This window comes from Salmo trutta, chromosome 16 (genome assembly GCF_901001165.1).
Source record: "Salmo trutta chromosome 16, fSalTru1.1, whole genome shotgun sequence".
Classification (NCBI taxonomy): domain Eukaryota; kingdom Metazoa; phylum Chordata; class Actinopteri; order Salmoniformes; family Salmonidae; genus Salmo; species Salmo trutta.
Window position 1 is genome coordinate 54,019,878 of NC_042972.1, and position 14,581 is coordinate 54,034,458.

A 14,581-nucleotide genomic window follows, 5' to 3' on the forward strand; every position below is an offset into this window, starting at 1 on the left:
ATTATATTACAGTTGCTAACGGTAGAGGACGTATTGTGACCTTGGATTTTATCTGACATGTTTGCTAAAAAAAAGTGTTATTCACATAGTTGCAATTTTTAGATGGTCCTTTACATGTGAGATACAGTGAGCTCCTAAAGTATTGGGTCAGTGACAGATTTTTTTGTTGTTTTGGCTCTGTAATCCAGGACTTTTGAAATGATACAATGACTGAGGCTAAAGTGCAGCCTGTCAGCTTGCATTTTAGGGTATTTTCATTCATATCGGGTGAACTGTTTAGAAATTACAGCACTTTTTGTACATAGTCCCTCCATTTTAGGGGACCAAAGTATTGGGACAAATTTAGATATATCACACAGTTGAAGTCGGAGGGTTACATACACTTAAGTTGGAGTCATTAAAACTTGTTTTTCAACCACTCCACACATTTCTTGTTAACAAACTATAGTCTACTTTGTGCATGATACAATTCGATTCCATACGATTCCAACAATTGTTTACAGACAGATTTCTTCACTTATTCATTGTATCACAATTCCAGTGGGTCAGAAGTTTACATACACCAATTTGACTGTGCCTTTAATTAAACAGCTTGGGAAATTATGTCATGGCTTTAGAAGCTTCTGATAGGCTAATTGACATCATTTGAGTCAATTGGAAGTGTACCTGTGGAGGTATTTCAAGGCCTACCTTCAAACTCAGTGCCTCTTTGCTTGACATCATGGGAAAATCAAAAGAAATCCGAAAATGTTTTGTAGACCTCCACAAGTCTGGTTCATCCTTGGGAGCAATAGTACGCAAGTATAAACACCATGGGACCATGCAGCCGTCATATCGCTCAGGAAGGAGACACGTTCCGTCTCCTAGAGATGAATGTATTTTGGTGTGAAAAGTGTAAATCAATCCCAACAGCAAAGGACCTTGTGAAGATGCTGGAGGACACAGGTACAAAAGTATCTATATCCACAGTAAAACAAGTCTTATATCGACACAACCTGAAAGACCGCTCGGCAAGGAAGAAGCCACTGCTCCAAACCGCCATAACAAAGCCAAACTACGGTTTGCACCTGGACATGGGGACAAAGATCGTACTTTTTGGAGAAATGTCCTCTGGTCTGATGAAACAAAAATAGAACTGTTTGGCCATAATGACCATCGTTATGTTTGAAGGAAAAAAAGGAAGGCTTGCAAGCCAAAGAACACCATCCCAACCGTGACGCACGGGTGGTGGCAGCATCATGTTGTGGGGGTGCTTTGCTGCAGGAGGGACTAGTGCACTTCACAAAATAGATGGCATCATGAGGTAGGAAAATTATGTGGATATATTGAAGCAACATCTCAAGACCTCAGTCAGGAAGTTGATGCTTGGTCGCAAATGGGTCTCCCAAATGGACATTGACCCCAAGCATACTTCCAAAGTAGTGGCAAAATGGCTTAAGGACAACAAAGCCAAGGTATTAGAGTGGCCATCACAAAGCCCTGACCTCAATCCTATAGAAAATGTGTGGGCAGAACTGAAAAAGTGTGTGTGTGCAAGGAGGCCTACAAACCTGACTCAGTTACACCAGCTCTTTCAGGAGGAATGGCCCAAAATTCACCCAAAAATTGTGGGAAGCTTGTGGAAGGCTACCTGAAACGTTTGACCCAAGTTAAACAATTTAAAGGCAAGGCTACCAAATACCAATTGAGTGTATGTGAAATTCTGACCCACTGGGAATGTGACGAAAGAAATAAAAGATGAAATCATTCTCTCCATTTCCTTTCCTTGACATTTCACATTCTTAAAATAAAGTGGTGGTCCTAAAACAGGGAATTTTTACTAGGATTAAATGTCAGGAATTGTGAAAAACTGAGTGTAAATGTATTTGGCTAAGGTGTATGTAAACGTCTGACTTCTACTGTATGTTAAAGTAGTCATAAGTTTAGTATTTGGTCCTATATTCATAATTACATCAAGCTTGAACCCAGATTATTTTGTGCCCAAAAGAATTGAATGGTAAATAATGTATTGCGTCATATTGGAGTCACTTTTATTGTATATAAGAATATATGTTGCTATACACTTCGACATTAGTGTGGATGCTACCATTATTATGGATAGTACGGAATGAATCACACATCACCCCCCGTAATCAAAACTTGTTCCTACTTTAATACACACATGTGAATTGTCCCAATACTTTTGGTCACCTACTGTTGGCGGTACTATTTACAAAAATGTCTATACGGTTCTCTCGATGTGGATGAAAATGCCCTCAAATTAAAGCTGACCGTCTGCACTTTAACCTCCATAATCATTTCAAATCCAAAGTGCTGGCACACAGAGCCAAAACAACAACACAAATGTAATTGTCCCAATACTTTTGGTACTCAATGTATGTCAGATTTTCTTTAAAGTAAATTTATGATAAAAAAAGGGAAAATATGAAAGTTCTATCTGTGCAAACACCTTTTTAACTTGGTGCTATTAGATTAAATCCAATCACACAATGCTTGGTTGTCAGTCAAAAATAATTGCATGTAAGGTGATCTACATATTGAGTCATGAAAGAGGAAGACAAACTACAGTGCATTCAGAAAGTATTCAGACCCCTTCCCTTTTTCCACATTTTGTTATGTTACAGCCTTATTCTAAAAGGGCTTAAATACATGTTTTCCATCATCAATCTACACACAATACCCCATAATGACAAAGCGAGAACAGAGAAAACAAACTGAAATAGCTTATTTACATTTGTATTCAGACTCTTTGCTATGAGACTCAATTGAGCTCAGGTGCATCCTGTTTCCATTGATCATCCTTGAGATGTTTCTACAACTTGATTGGAGTCCACCTGTGGTAAATTCAATTGATTGGACGTGATTTGGAAAGGCACAGACGTGTCTATATAAGGTCCCACAGTTGACAGTGCATGTCAGAGCAAAAACCAAGCCATGAGGTCGAAGGAATTGTCCGTAGAGCGTCGAGACAAGATTGTGTCAAGGCACAGATCTAGGAAAGGGTACCAAAATGTTTCTGCAGCGTTGAAGGTCCCAAAGAACACAGTGGCTTCCATCATTCTTAAATGGAAGAAGTTTGGAACCACCAAGACTCTTCCTAGAGCTGGCCGCCTGGCCAAACTGCGCAATCAGTGGATTAGGGCCTTGGTCAGGGAGGAGACCAAGAACCCCATGGTCAATCTGACAGCGCTCCAGAGTTCCTCTGTGGAGATGGGAGAACCTTCCAGAAGGACAACCACCTCTGCAGCACTCCACCAATCAGGCCTTTATGGTAGAGTGAGCAGACGAAAGCCACTCCTCAGTAAAAGGTTACATGACAGCCGCTTGGAGTTTGCCAAAAGGTACCTAAAGGACACTCCAGACTATGAGAAACAAGATTCTCTGGTCTGATGAAACCAAGATTGAACTTTTTGGCTTAAATGCCAAGCGACACGTCTGGAGGAAACCTGGAACTATCCCTACGGTGAAGCATGGTGGTGGCGTTATCATGCTGTGGGGATGTTTTTCAGTGGCAGGGACTGGGAGACTAGTCAGGACCGAGGGAAAGATGAATGGAGCAAAGTACAGAGAGATTCTTGATGGAAATCTGCTCAGGACCTCCGACTGGGGCGAAGGTTCACCTTCCAATAGCACAACGACCCTAAGCACACAGCCAAGACAACGCAGAAGTGGCTTCGGGACAAGTCTCTGAATGTCCTTGAGTCACCCAGCCAGAGCCCAGACTTGAACTGATCGAGCATCTCTGGGGAGACTTGAAAATAGCTGTGTAGCGACTCTCCCCATCCAACCTGACAGAGCTTCAGAGGATCTGCAGAGAAGAATGTGAGAAACTCCCCAATTACAGGTGTGCCAAGATTGTAGCGCCATACCCAAGAAGACTCGGGCTGTAATCGCTGCCAAATGTGCTTCAACAAAGTACTGAGTACTCTGAATACTTATATAAATGTGATATTTCCATTTTTCTACATTTCTAAAAACCAGTTTTTACTTTGTCATTATGGGTTATTGTGTGTAGCTTGATGACAATTTAAACGATTGAATCAATTTTAGAATAATGCTGTAACGTAACCAAATGTGGAAAAAGTGAAGGGGTCTGAATACTTTCCGAATGCACTGTTACTTTTGTCCCTGTTCTCGCCTAGTAAGCTATAGGCCTACTAAAATGCATTTTTGCTTTTATTGGAATAGACACCATAATATGAATTAAGCTAAAATATCAGAAATACTTAAGTAATAATGGCCAGAATCGGCTTCTTTTCATAAATTATGTGCAAAGAAGCAAGCACCAAGACAGAAACACACACGTGAAAGCTTAATTACATAACGGACTGTTAGTGGGACTATAGCCATATCAACAAGAGAATGGAACGGGAGTTGAATGAGTCACATTTAAATTGAAATGACCGATTTGTCGGCCTTTGACCATACAAATATTTTATATAATATTCTGCCCATATAAGGACTTGTATTAACAGATGTTTTAGGTACAGTGAGCTATAGGCCTACATAGGCAAGTGTAAAATGCATTTTGTTATAGAAACACAAATTCATTAATATTATGGAAACACCGTAATATCCATCAATCCAGCTAAAATATCAGAAATAAATCTTAAAGGCCAGGATCATCTTTCTTTTCGTCAAGAGAAGGGAATACATAATCTAACTGCTGCGGTCAAAAGATGTAGTAGATCGAGTAGATGTGCTCAACGATTCCCTCTGGTGGTTTGAACAAGCATTAACGGTAAGCACGTAAAGTACCACAGCATACCGCACGCTATACTGCTGTATGACTCAACTTTTAATTGAGGAACTTCTGTATGTGATACGTTGAGGATAGTGTCATGGGTGTGTTAGTGGGGATGTTATGCTGTCATCTGACATGGGTGCATTTTTTTGTCACTGATTGAATGTGCATGTTTCTATTCAGGTATTGAACGTGTGCATTGTCTATGTGTGTGTTATTCTGTTCAGGTATTGAGCATGTGAAGGGCTTCAGAGTATACCTAGAGGATAAGAACCCAGAGGGCAAACAGTGTCAGCACATGATCCTCAAAGACCCCCGACCACTCAACTTCTCCTACAAGACTGTGGTAAGTCACACCGTAGACTCAGCTAACAGTTGTTTTTCTTCTTCCATGCACCTGGAAGTAAGGTGTGCGAATGAGTTTAGCTCAAGTCTTACCAAGTTATGTGTTTGGGTGCCGTAGCCGTTCAAAGAATTGATGACCGAAACACATCCATTTTTGACGGCTGATCATACATCGAAGCAATACTTAATTTGTGAGTGCTGGCTGACTTTTACCCTGAAGTATGCGCTGTTATTCCCTGACAGAAGATGAGCTCACAGCCCTTCCCTGGCCTGGCCTTTGAGACAGATTACATGGTCCGTGTTGTTCCCTTCCCCACCGTCATGAACGACAGCTTCTTCCCCCCATCCTTCCTGCGCACAAACTGTAAGTGGAATGCAGCTCAAACTGCAGGCCCTAGTTGTAGGCTAGAACTAGAGCTCAGAGTTAAGTCACTACCACCAACTTGGAATATCAATACAGCCAGGACAGGAGTTTTTCTTAACCTGATCGGGAGGAAAACTCTTGGTCCTATTGATAGCGTTGTAGCTAACAGTAATTGTAATAGTATTATAACTGTTGTTGAAGACTCCTGTTGTCTTTGTTTGTTTTTCAGCCTGCGAAGTTCTGCTGGGCCCAGACAACCTGGTCTGCAAACCATGTAAGTTATCAAGTTTCCCATATCTGTTTGCTAATACTGTAATTACTCTCGTAACAGCATTGTGTTAACATGTACTATATTGTGTAACATAGTAATATTATATCCTAATTGTTTTGTAATTGTATAGTAATTGAGTTGTGTCCGCTACTGTTTATTGAAATAATGTTATGAAAGAATTATGATTTATGGATGAATCCACGAGAAATTCCTATAACGCTCATATACATGAATTAATCTCTTTCTGTCTCTGTCTTTGTCTGGTGGTTGTGACCAGTCTGGAAGCCCAAGACTCTCAACATCTCCCAGCTGGGCTCCAACCTCCATGTTGTCTTCGACCACGCCCCCTCCACCTTCGGCTTCACCATCTACTACCTGTACTACAAACTACGACAGGAGGGACCATTCAGACTTAAACGCTGCAAACCGGTAAGAGCGTGATTACATTATGATTTGGCCACATCGTTTTTACTGCGTCGCTAAGAGTGCTGATCTGCCCCAAAGTCCGTATAATCTCATTCATTATTATCTAATAGGTAAAGGTGAAATCCGAGATAAGCACTCCCACTCTGAGACATTTTTGTAATATGGACCCTGAGCTGCTTCTAATGTGTTTCCCAGACATTGAGGAGGGTGTAGTACGGTTATGGTATGTTGACGGGCCTCTTTCTACCGGGGCCCCTACCGTCTGGGCCTCTCTCTGACATCCTATAACCTCCTGGGACACATCATAGACTGTCCTACTTTCACTGTCAGTCAGTCAGTGACAATCAGAATCACTCTGAGGTAGACCACAGTTTAAATAGTATTTAAATCATTTCAATACTTGACCTGTGCTTGTTTAGGTTTACCTGTTGAAATTGAACCATTATAAAAGTCAAGGTGCAAACCCTGTCCGTCTGGCTGGCAAAAGCAAATCACATTTGAAAGGACGTGTTTGATCAGACCTACTGAGTTACTGAAGATATTCCCAGCAGAACATAATTATTCAGGGCTGGTGGAAAGAAGTCTCCTCTCTCTCTCGCTCTCTCGCTCTCTCGCTCGCTCACTCACTCACGTTGCCAGAACAGACAGCACTTTGTATCCAGGATGCATTGTTTCAGCTGTGGAGAGAAAGAGAAAAATCATATCTCCCCTGTTCCTCCTACTGTCAGTCAAGTCTTCTAGCTGCCCTACTTGTTCTGTCTTCGAACAATGATAAAAGCCAAAGCCCTCCTAGCTAGCTGTAGCTCTCATTCAGGTCCCCTCTCTCTCACATACTGTGTTTAGAAACAGGACCTACTTAGGTCATCAACAATATGATTGGTTAAGAGGTGAAAAAATGAACAATTATGATGTCAGTATTCCAAACCCTCAGTCAGACTCCTCAGCTCTGGACATTGTATCACTACAGAAACAGCACGATAATAATGCACCATTCTACTCTATTTTTGCAAAGGAGTTTCATCTGCCCATAACAACATGCGTTCTTCAAGATGTGATACCAGGAACCTATGCGATTGAGGTAAAGAGTGATTCTCATGGCGCTGGTTAAAAGTAGTGCACTATAGGGAATAATAAGGTGCTATTGTGGACGCACCACTGACATAAACCATGAAGAAACCCACTGAAGCCATCTCAGCTGACGCACATATTTCCTTCCATATACATCTTTTGTCCTTCAGCTGAGAGATGACACCAACACTACCAGAAGACAGGCCCAGTACCACGTAAGCCAAGGTGAGCTGCCTGCTACTAGCTAGCATCAGTCTTGCCTCTGGACTGACACCCTCTTACTAAACTCACATTACATAAGCCTGGATGACTGGGGAGTTGTCCAAGTCTTCCCGGGTGTTTATGTTCACTTTGCTGAGTAAAAGCACATTTATAGTTCATTGGAAATGGATTTGCTTGTTACTTAAATGTCTTTCTGTTGTCCGTCTCAGTCCACTCCCCGTGGGCAGGGCCTATCAGAGCCATGGCCATCACTGTCCCGCTAGTCATCATGTCTGCCTTCGCTACACTCTTCACTGTAATGTGCCGGAAGAAACAGCAAGGTACTTTTCGTTATTCATAATAATAAAACATTTCACGTTCAGGGCTCTATTTGCAGGTGGTATTAAGCCAGTGCAATTGTCAAATGCAATTTTTGACCTGTTAAAAGCTGGCACTCTTCTATTTTCAAACCCTAGCTCCAGGATTGGTAGTTTACCAGTCTTGTCTTAGCAGTCACTTGCGCTGAGGTGGGATGGGTGGCAATATCTGAGGTGTGTCCTTAAAAACATGCGCCAAAGTGCCAATTTCAGTATTCGCTGGTGGGGATATTTAAGACCAACCAAAATCTGGTCTTAGCGGTAACGCGGTTGGTTATGGTGTGGATTTTGACAACGGAAGCGCAGCCTATCCAGCCATGACGTACAGTGCCCATATACACATGGAACAAGAGAGACGTGCATTTTGTGCCCATAAACCTCGTATTTAGAAACATAAGAAACAAATGTTTTTTTCCCCCGTTTTATTTTGATTATAAAGCATAGCCTCCCCTCTCAATGAAGTTTTTTTTTTTGTCATGCCCACTACATTCGCCAAGTAGTCAAGACTATCGATAAAGGGTTTGGCTTGAGACTGCTTTGGAATAATTCTTAATCACCAAGCTTTTATTAAAAGATCAAGTTTGGCAGCTGCGAAACAGTGAGCAGACATCCCCTTTTTGTAGGCTATTACATTATTTTAGATGTATGTTAAAGAAATTTAAATAATTAGGCTATATGCCCATCATGGAAGGAGAGATGAGATAATCTGGTATCTGGTAGATAATCTGGTACATAGGACTACCTGCAGTGCGTACTCCAATTCGGCATGGATCCATCCCATTTCCGAATAGCGCCTCCTTGTTCCGTTACCAAAGATGTGCTCCTTCAAACATAGGACTGACATAGCCTATAACGCCATCTCAGTTGTAGGCCCAGGCTACAGTATCTCTTGCCTATTAAGAACGTTATGTGCCTCACACATACAATAGAATTTACGGGAACCTAGTATTTTTATTTGAGGAGATTCCTAAAGGCCTATACTCGTTGAAGCCAATTACAACAATGTTGACTGTCAACACTGGATTTAAACATTTTTTTTTTACTGTGTCTATCACTCGTTACTGTAGCCTGTGCTATTTAATAAACTGTAGTAGCCCATCAACCCACAATGGACTAGGATGAGATTACTCCGTCCCCCCCAGGCGATTGAAGTTGATGACAATGCAAATACCGTCAATAACCTACAGAACTAGAGACAAATGCATGCATTATTAAGCCATGAAATGCCTTGATTGGCCAAGCCCTCGTCACACCTACAACTTGTTTATTCATCAAACCCAACCATTTCGCATCACCGCCAGCTATTGTGCTCATAATAACGGCTGTTAAAATAGCAACAAAAACCAATCTGACACACCCCCGAACCCATAATGATTCTTACCGCCAGCACTTAGATTTACCAATGACTTAGGTTTGTAAAAAAAGTCCCTCAGTCTACATTCTGTCTGTTTACTGAATCTACCTTTTAAAAAAATCTGTATCCAACATTTACAAACATTAGTAGACGTTTAGTACAATAGGCCAATGCATTTCCCTCCACCTTTCTTCATTGTCTTCATATTGTATTAATACCGTATATTGTGTTGTAACTTGATTTGTGCAGAGAATATCTACTCCCATCTGGACGAGGAGAGCTCGGAGTCATCGTCTCACACCACAGCTCTGAATGCAGACAGACCCTGGCCCCGGACTAAGGTGTTTGTCTGCTACTCCACTAAGGACTGCCCCAAACACCTCACAGTCATACAGAGCTTCGCCTTCTTCCTCCAGGACTTCTGTGGCTGTGAGGTAGGCACTAAACTTCCAAAATAATGCTCCTTCAAGCACACAACTTTGTAGCTAGGTTATAGCTCCTTAGTTTAGCTCTAAGGGTTGGCTCGGGCCAGAGAATTGAATGTGATGGGGTTGGAAATGGAAATCAGGAGTGTGTGTTTTGTGCCACCTGCTGGTGGATCCCATGCAGTGTGTGACTTCATAGTTGAATTAGTAGTAGCGGCGTATATTTTACAGGAACGGCTCAGTAATAGTCTCGTCCACCAGCCCGACGTGATGAGTTTAGCTCAGTAAATACTCAAAAATAGTTTACTGTTCTGTAATATTAATCAATAATAGTAACGATGATGATGATAATATACCATCGGAATCTGACTACGTCTCTCTCTGGTTGTTAGTCCTGGAGGTGATATTATAGTTTAACCTCGCCTCATTCCATTCCCCTGTTCCTATTTCATTTTTTTTATTCCAGGTGACTCTGGACCTGTGGGAGCACCTGCAGATCTGTAAGGAGGGCCAGATGTCCTGGCTGAGTCGGCAGATAGATGAGGCTCACTACATCATCACTGTCTGCTCCAAGGGCCTCAAGTACTATATAGAGAAGAGCCGCAGGGGGAAATCACCAGCCAGAGGTGATTTGATATATCTTTGGGGGGATGATTGTTTGATTTAATTTGTTTGACAAATGAAAACCAAAAGTGTCCAAAACATTGTCCGACCTCTACTGAATTAACATCGGCAGTTACAACAGGTGTCCTTTTGGTTATGTTCAGTTGAATAAATACATATACAGCCAGTACATGCATTTTAACAAACGATCAAGGATAAACGCAATAAAGTCACTGACTTACTTATGTCCATTGTTTCTTTTGGTGTAGGAGGAGGTGGAGCAGCAGCAGCAGCAGCAAACGGATCAGAGCTCTTCATCGTCGCAGTGGCCATGATTGCGGAGAAGCTCTGTGAGGCACGCCAGAAAGACCAGGACCTGTCTCGCTTCATGGCCGTCTACTTCGACTACTCCCACGAGAGCGACGTCCCGACCATGCTGAGCCTCGCTCCCAAGTTCAAGCTCATGGATCAGCTCCCTCAGATGTTTGGCCGCCTCCACTCCCGCCAGCTCAGTTTACCGGAATGCGAGCCGCAGCCGCTCAACATCAGCAAGAGGAACTACTTCCGGAGCAAGTCAGGGCGGTCTCTATACGTGGCCATCTGCAACATGCACCAGCACATCTCGTTGGAGCCAGATTGGTTCGAGAGGCAGGTGAAACCCGCTCCACCGGCACCGTCTCTGAAGCAGCGTGACAGTGCCGGAGCGTCATTGTCATCATCGTCGCCTCACATGGAGAAGTTTGACTCTGGGCTGGTGCTCAACGAGGTTCTATTTAAGTTGCCATCAGAAAGCGAGGGTACTCTGAAGAGGAACGTGCTGCTCACGTCTCTCCCTCCCAGCCTGGCCCACTGTTCCCTGGACAGACCCGGGGGACCTGGCAACAGCCTCTCCAGCTCCAGCTTTTCTCAGGGGGAATCTGGGGTCATGTCGGGGGCCTCGTCTGGTTTGGGTCCTCTGGGTCTGGGGTCTCTGAGGCCTGCCGTCCCTCCCCAGGCTGGAGATGGGTCAGCCAGTCCCCCAGAAATGCCCCGAGACTCTGGGATCTATGATTTGTCAGTGCCCTCTTCTGAGCTGTCCATCCCCCTCATGGAGGGCCTGTCACCTGACCAGGCTGACTTCTCCTCCCTGGCCGACAGCGAATCATCTTCTTCCGGACTGGGTAAGAGACCAATGATGTTTTATGTCTAAAAATGCCTACAATTATGCATGACATTTTCACTTGCAAAATAGTAAGTGGTCATGAACCATAAGTCAAATTGAGAATGAGTCAGATTTAAAGCCCTATTCCTAAAATTATGCTGTATGACATTTTCACATTTAAGTACAAAAGGACTGATAATGAACCATGAGTCAGATTTAAGAATGAATCATCGGAGATGATCTCATTCGGAGATGATTCAGTCAGATGAGTCAGTGACATCATTTCAGACATATACGGACATCATACCAGAAATATTTCTTAATCCACTCCTCACTCGTTTCCACCACTGATTGTTTCTATTCCACCATTAGTACCATTTAGGGTTGCAAAACTACTGTTAATTTACCAAAGTTACCAGAATCGTATGTAATTTTGGTAATTAACAGGTAATCTATGGTAACTCTGGTCATTTATACTTGAATAACTTCAACAAAAAAATGTTTGTCCAAATCGTCCACGAGTTTCTAGCAGATAGATCAAATGGTTCAAGAGAAAATTGCCTAATTAAAAAGGCATCTAATCAACAATGGCATTTTCAATTAAGTCTGCAACTCTTCCAACTATTGACTGCCACCAGTTTGGCACCAAAACATTTAAAACAAAGACATATTGATGTAATAAAATAAATAGAAGTGTGTAAAAACAATGTAAAGGATATTTTATGCTGAAACCCTCATATTAAACACCAATGTTATTCACTAGTGAAGTCCTGTGTGTTTGTTGTGCCTCTGAAATTTGCTGAATATCTCTTCATTGTGTGCGTCTGTTATCTCCAGGTGATGAGGAGCCCCCTGCTGTCAACTCTCTGCACGGCATAGTGCAGTCCATCTGTAAAGCTGAGCTACACAGCCACCACCATCTACAGCAGTCTGAAGGACTGGGACTCGTTCCTGTTCCTCCCTTGTAGTGAACTTAACAACATTACATTACCTGGACATGCATGGCCTGTTCATAAGGAATCATCGGATCCAAGCCCAGTGACCAAGCCCATGGATCCTAGTGATGTCATCTGCTTCAGAATCTCTGTGGACTGTGGGCTGATAAAACACGGAGGAATGATGACAAAGTTTTAGAACGCCGAGGGTGATGTCACTGTTTTGTGAACCTTCTAAGTAGCGGTTGTGTGACTGTGAAGGCAAGGCATTATTTAACCAAATGGTTGTATGTTGTTTTGCAGTGCTGTCCTGTAATTGTTAGTGGTGTAAAGATATTTAATTCAGACTACACCAGATCTGCCCTTTAAAACACCCCACCCCATATCAGGTTACCAGTTCATCAAATGGCCGACATCAATGTTTCTCAACCTTGGTCCTCTGGTGCATCGAAGAGGTGACACATTTTTGTTCTAGACCAGCGCAGAAACACTTGCTTCTACTCCTCTACTGATAATCAACTCCATGATTACTTGAATCTGGTGTGTTAGTGCTGGGCTTGAACACAAATGTGTGACTTCAACGATGTTGTTTGTTAAATACTGGGACAATTATGTTTTGAATGAAAGAGCATTTGTTTGTATGTTACTTTATTTTAATTTATTGTCAATTATGAAATATGAAATCACTTTTTAAAGTATTGTACACCAAGACAAGGATACAAGGTGCTGGAACTGAGTGTCAAAGCACTTTTTTACTTGTTAAAAAAAAAAATGTAATTCTCGCACCAATTTGGTTAACTAATAGAAAAGGTTTTGGCAACTGTTGTGTAAGAGAGCAGATGGGTTGGGAGTACTCCCACATTTCTATCATATTTTTCAAACCAGCAGTTATGAAAATGTTATATCGCACTCACAGTAATGGACAGGGGTTTGATTTTAGGAGCGTTCTCATGTTATAAACTAAATGCCTTTATTTGGAACTTGGGAAATATACTGTTATTCAACTCTTACAGAGCAAAAAGTAACCCCATCTTTGTGGGTCTACTCCAGTGTACGTTCTAACAATGTTTTTCAGTGCCAGTCATTTTGACAACACTTTGTTTTTGGAAATAATCAGTTTTATATAGTTTTTAGATCCTTTTTTCCCCTATGTTTTTATATATACACTTTGTACTGTTTTATAGTACTCTAATGTAGGAATAAGCAAAAAATGAAATTGTAAGTCTCGGACAACCAAGTCAAGGAGACGAGATTTAGAAGGATGGCTCGGCGAGACAAAACCATTTTCCTGCTCAGTGTGTAACTAAACATGTCATTGCAAGAACACAATCTGTAATATTTACACCCTTTACATGGCAACATAGATGTATATTTGATATCTGTCCAATTGAAGTAGTATTTGAAGTATCAATCCAATTGAGTGAGCAACTGATTTCACCAGTAGCACTGTGCCAAGTGCTACTGGTAGTTAAAGTACAATGTAACCTATTGCATGTTTTAGTAACTGTCAAATGTGTTGTAATAATTGGTTGGGATAGAAATATTCCCCCCACACACATTTCTTTTCACCCAACCCCTACATTTAAGTCACGTTAGTTTGCCTATTGTAAACATGGCTTGCATTAGGACTGACAGTCCATCAGCACTGCTCAAGTTCAGTAGCAATATGGAACGTTTATCCATTATTAATCTACATTGTTTTTAGATTATGTAGATTACCATCCCACGATGAATAGACTACTATTCAAAAGAGAAAATCACTGTAAAGAGTATTAGAAATCACACCAATGACTACACTTCCTATAGGCCTACTTGGTGCTGAGTAATGTAGTGTGTTACACTCTACACAACTAGAACATAATTACAGATCATTTGACTGCAAACCTTGCTTACATTTGTATACGATCACGTCTCTTATGCGTGGGAATACTTGAACAGATTTCCAAAATTAAAATCTCTTGAAGCAGATGTCCAACAGTGAAAAATCTATAAAACAAACATGTTTTTATTTATTATGTTTTGCTCAGAAAACTTGGGGGTCCAAATAAAACTATCGGCCACCAGTTGGGGAACCCTGCTGTACTGTGTTATCTCACTGTAAAAGACCCCTTGGGTCTCTCTCACACACACACACAAGGTAAATGTAGTTCAATATTGGATATTCGGTTTTCTCTCGTCAACAGCAATTGAACCAAGCATGCCAATGACTATGAAAATGTTATATTCTGAATCAGGTTTGAATGGAGAACAATCCACAACTTAAAAACAAATATCAAAAAATGATTTATAAATAATACATTTTCGGATTTCAATCTTCAATAGCTCTT

General features: G+C 41.6%; 1 protein-coding gene across 2 annotated transcripts in view; it reads left to right on the forward strand.

The window, feature by feature from the left end:
* LOC115151042 (interleukin-17 receptor D-like) overlaps positions 1–14,326 on the forward strand; it is a 49,639-nt gene extending 35,313 nt beyond the window's left edge. Inside the window, exons 4-14 of one of the 2 annotated variants that reach the window (XM_029694965.1) lie at positions 4,972–5,090; positions 5,336–5,453; positions 5,683–5,727; positions 6,002–6,153; positions 7,163–7,228; positions 7,389–7,443; positions 7,650–7,760; positions 9,400–9,584; positions 10,042–10,201; positions 10,448–11,338; positions 12,157–14,326. In XM_029694965.1, the coding sequence (XP_029550825.1) occupies positions 4,972–5,090; positions 5,336–5,453; positions 5,683–5,727; positions 6,002–6,153; positions 7,163–7,228; positions 7,389–7,443; positions 7,650–7,760; positions 9,400–9,584; positions 10,042–10,201; positions 10,448–11,338; positions 12,157–12,287 (2,033 nt within the window). In that variant the 3' untranslated portion in view covers positions 12,288–14,326. Of the gene's footprint in view, positions 1–4,971; positions 5,091–5,332; positions 5,454–5,682; positions 5,728–6,001; positions 6,154–7,162; positions 7,229–7,388; positions 7,444–7,649; positions 7,761–9,399; positions 9,585–10,041; positions 10,202–10,447; positions 11,339–12,156 lie in introns of both variants that reach the window. The other variant, XM_029694964.1, reaches the window with a different exon arrangement.
* The last annotated feature ends 255 nt before the right edge of the window (positions 14,327–14,581 follow it).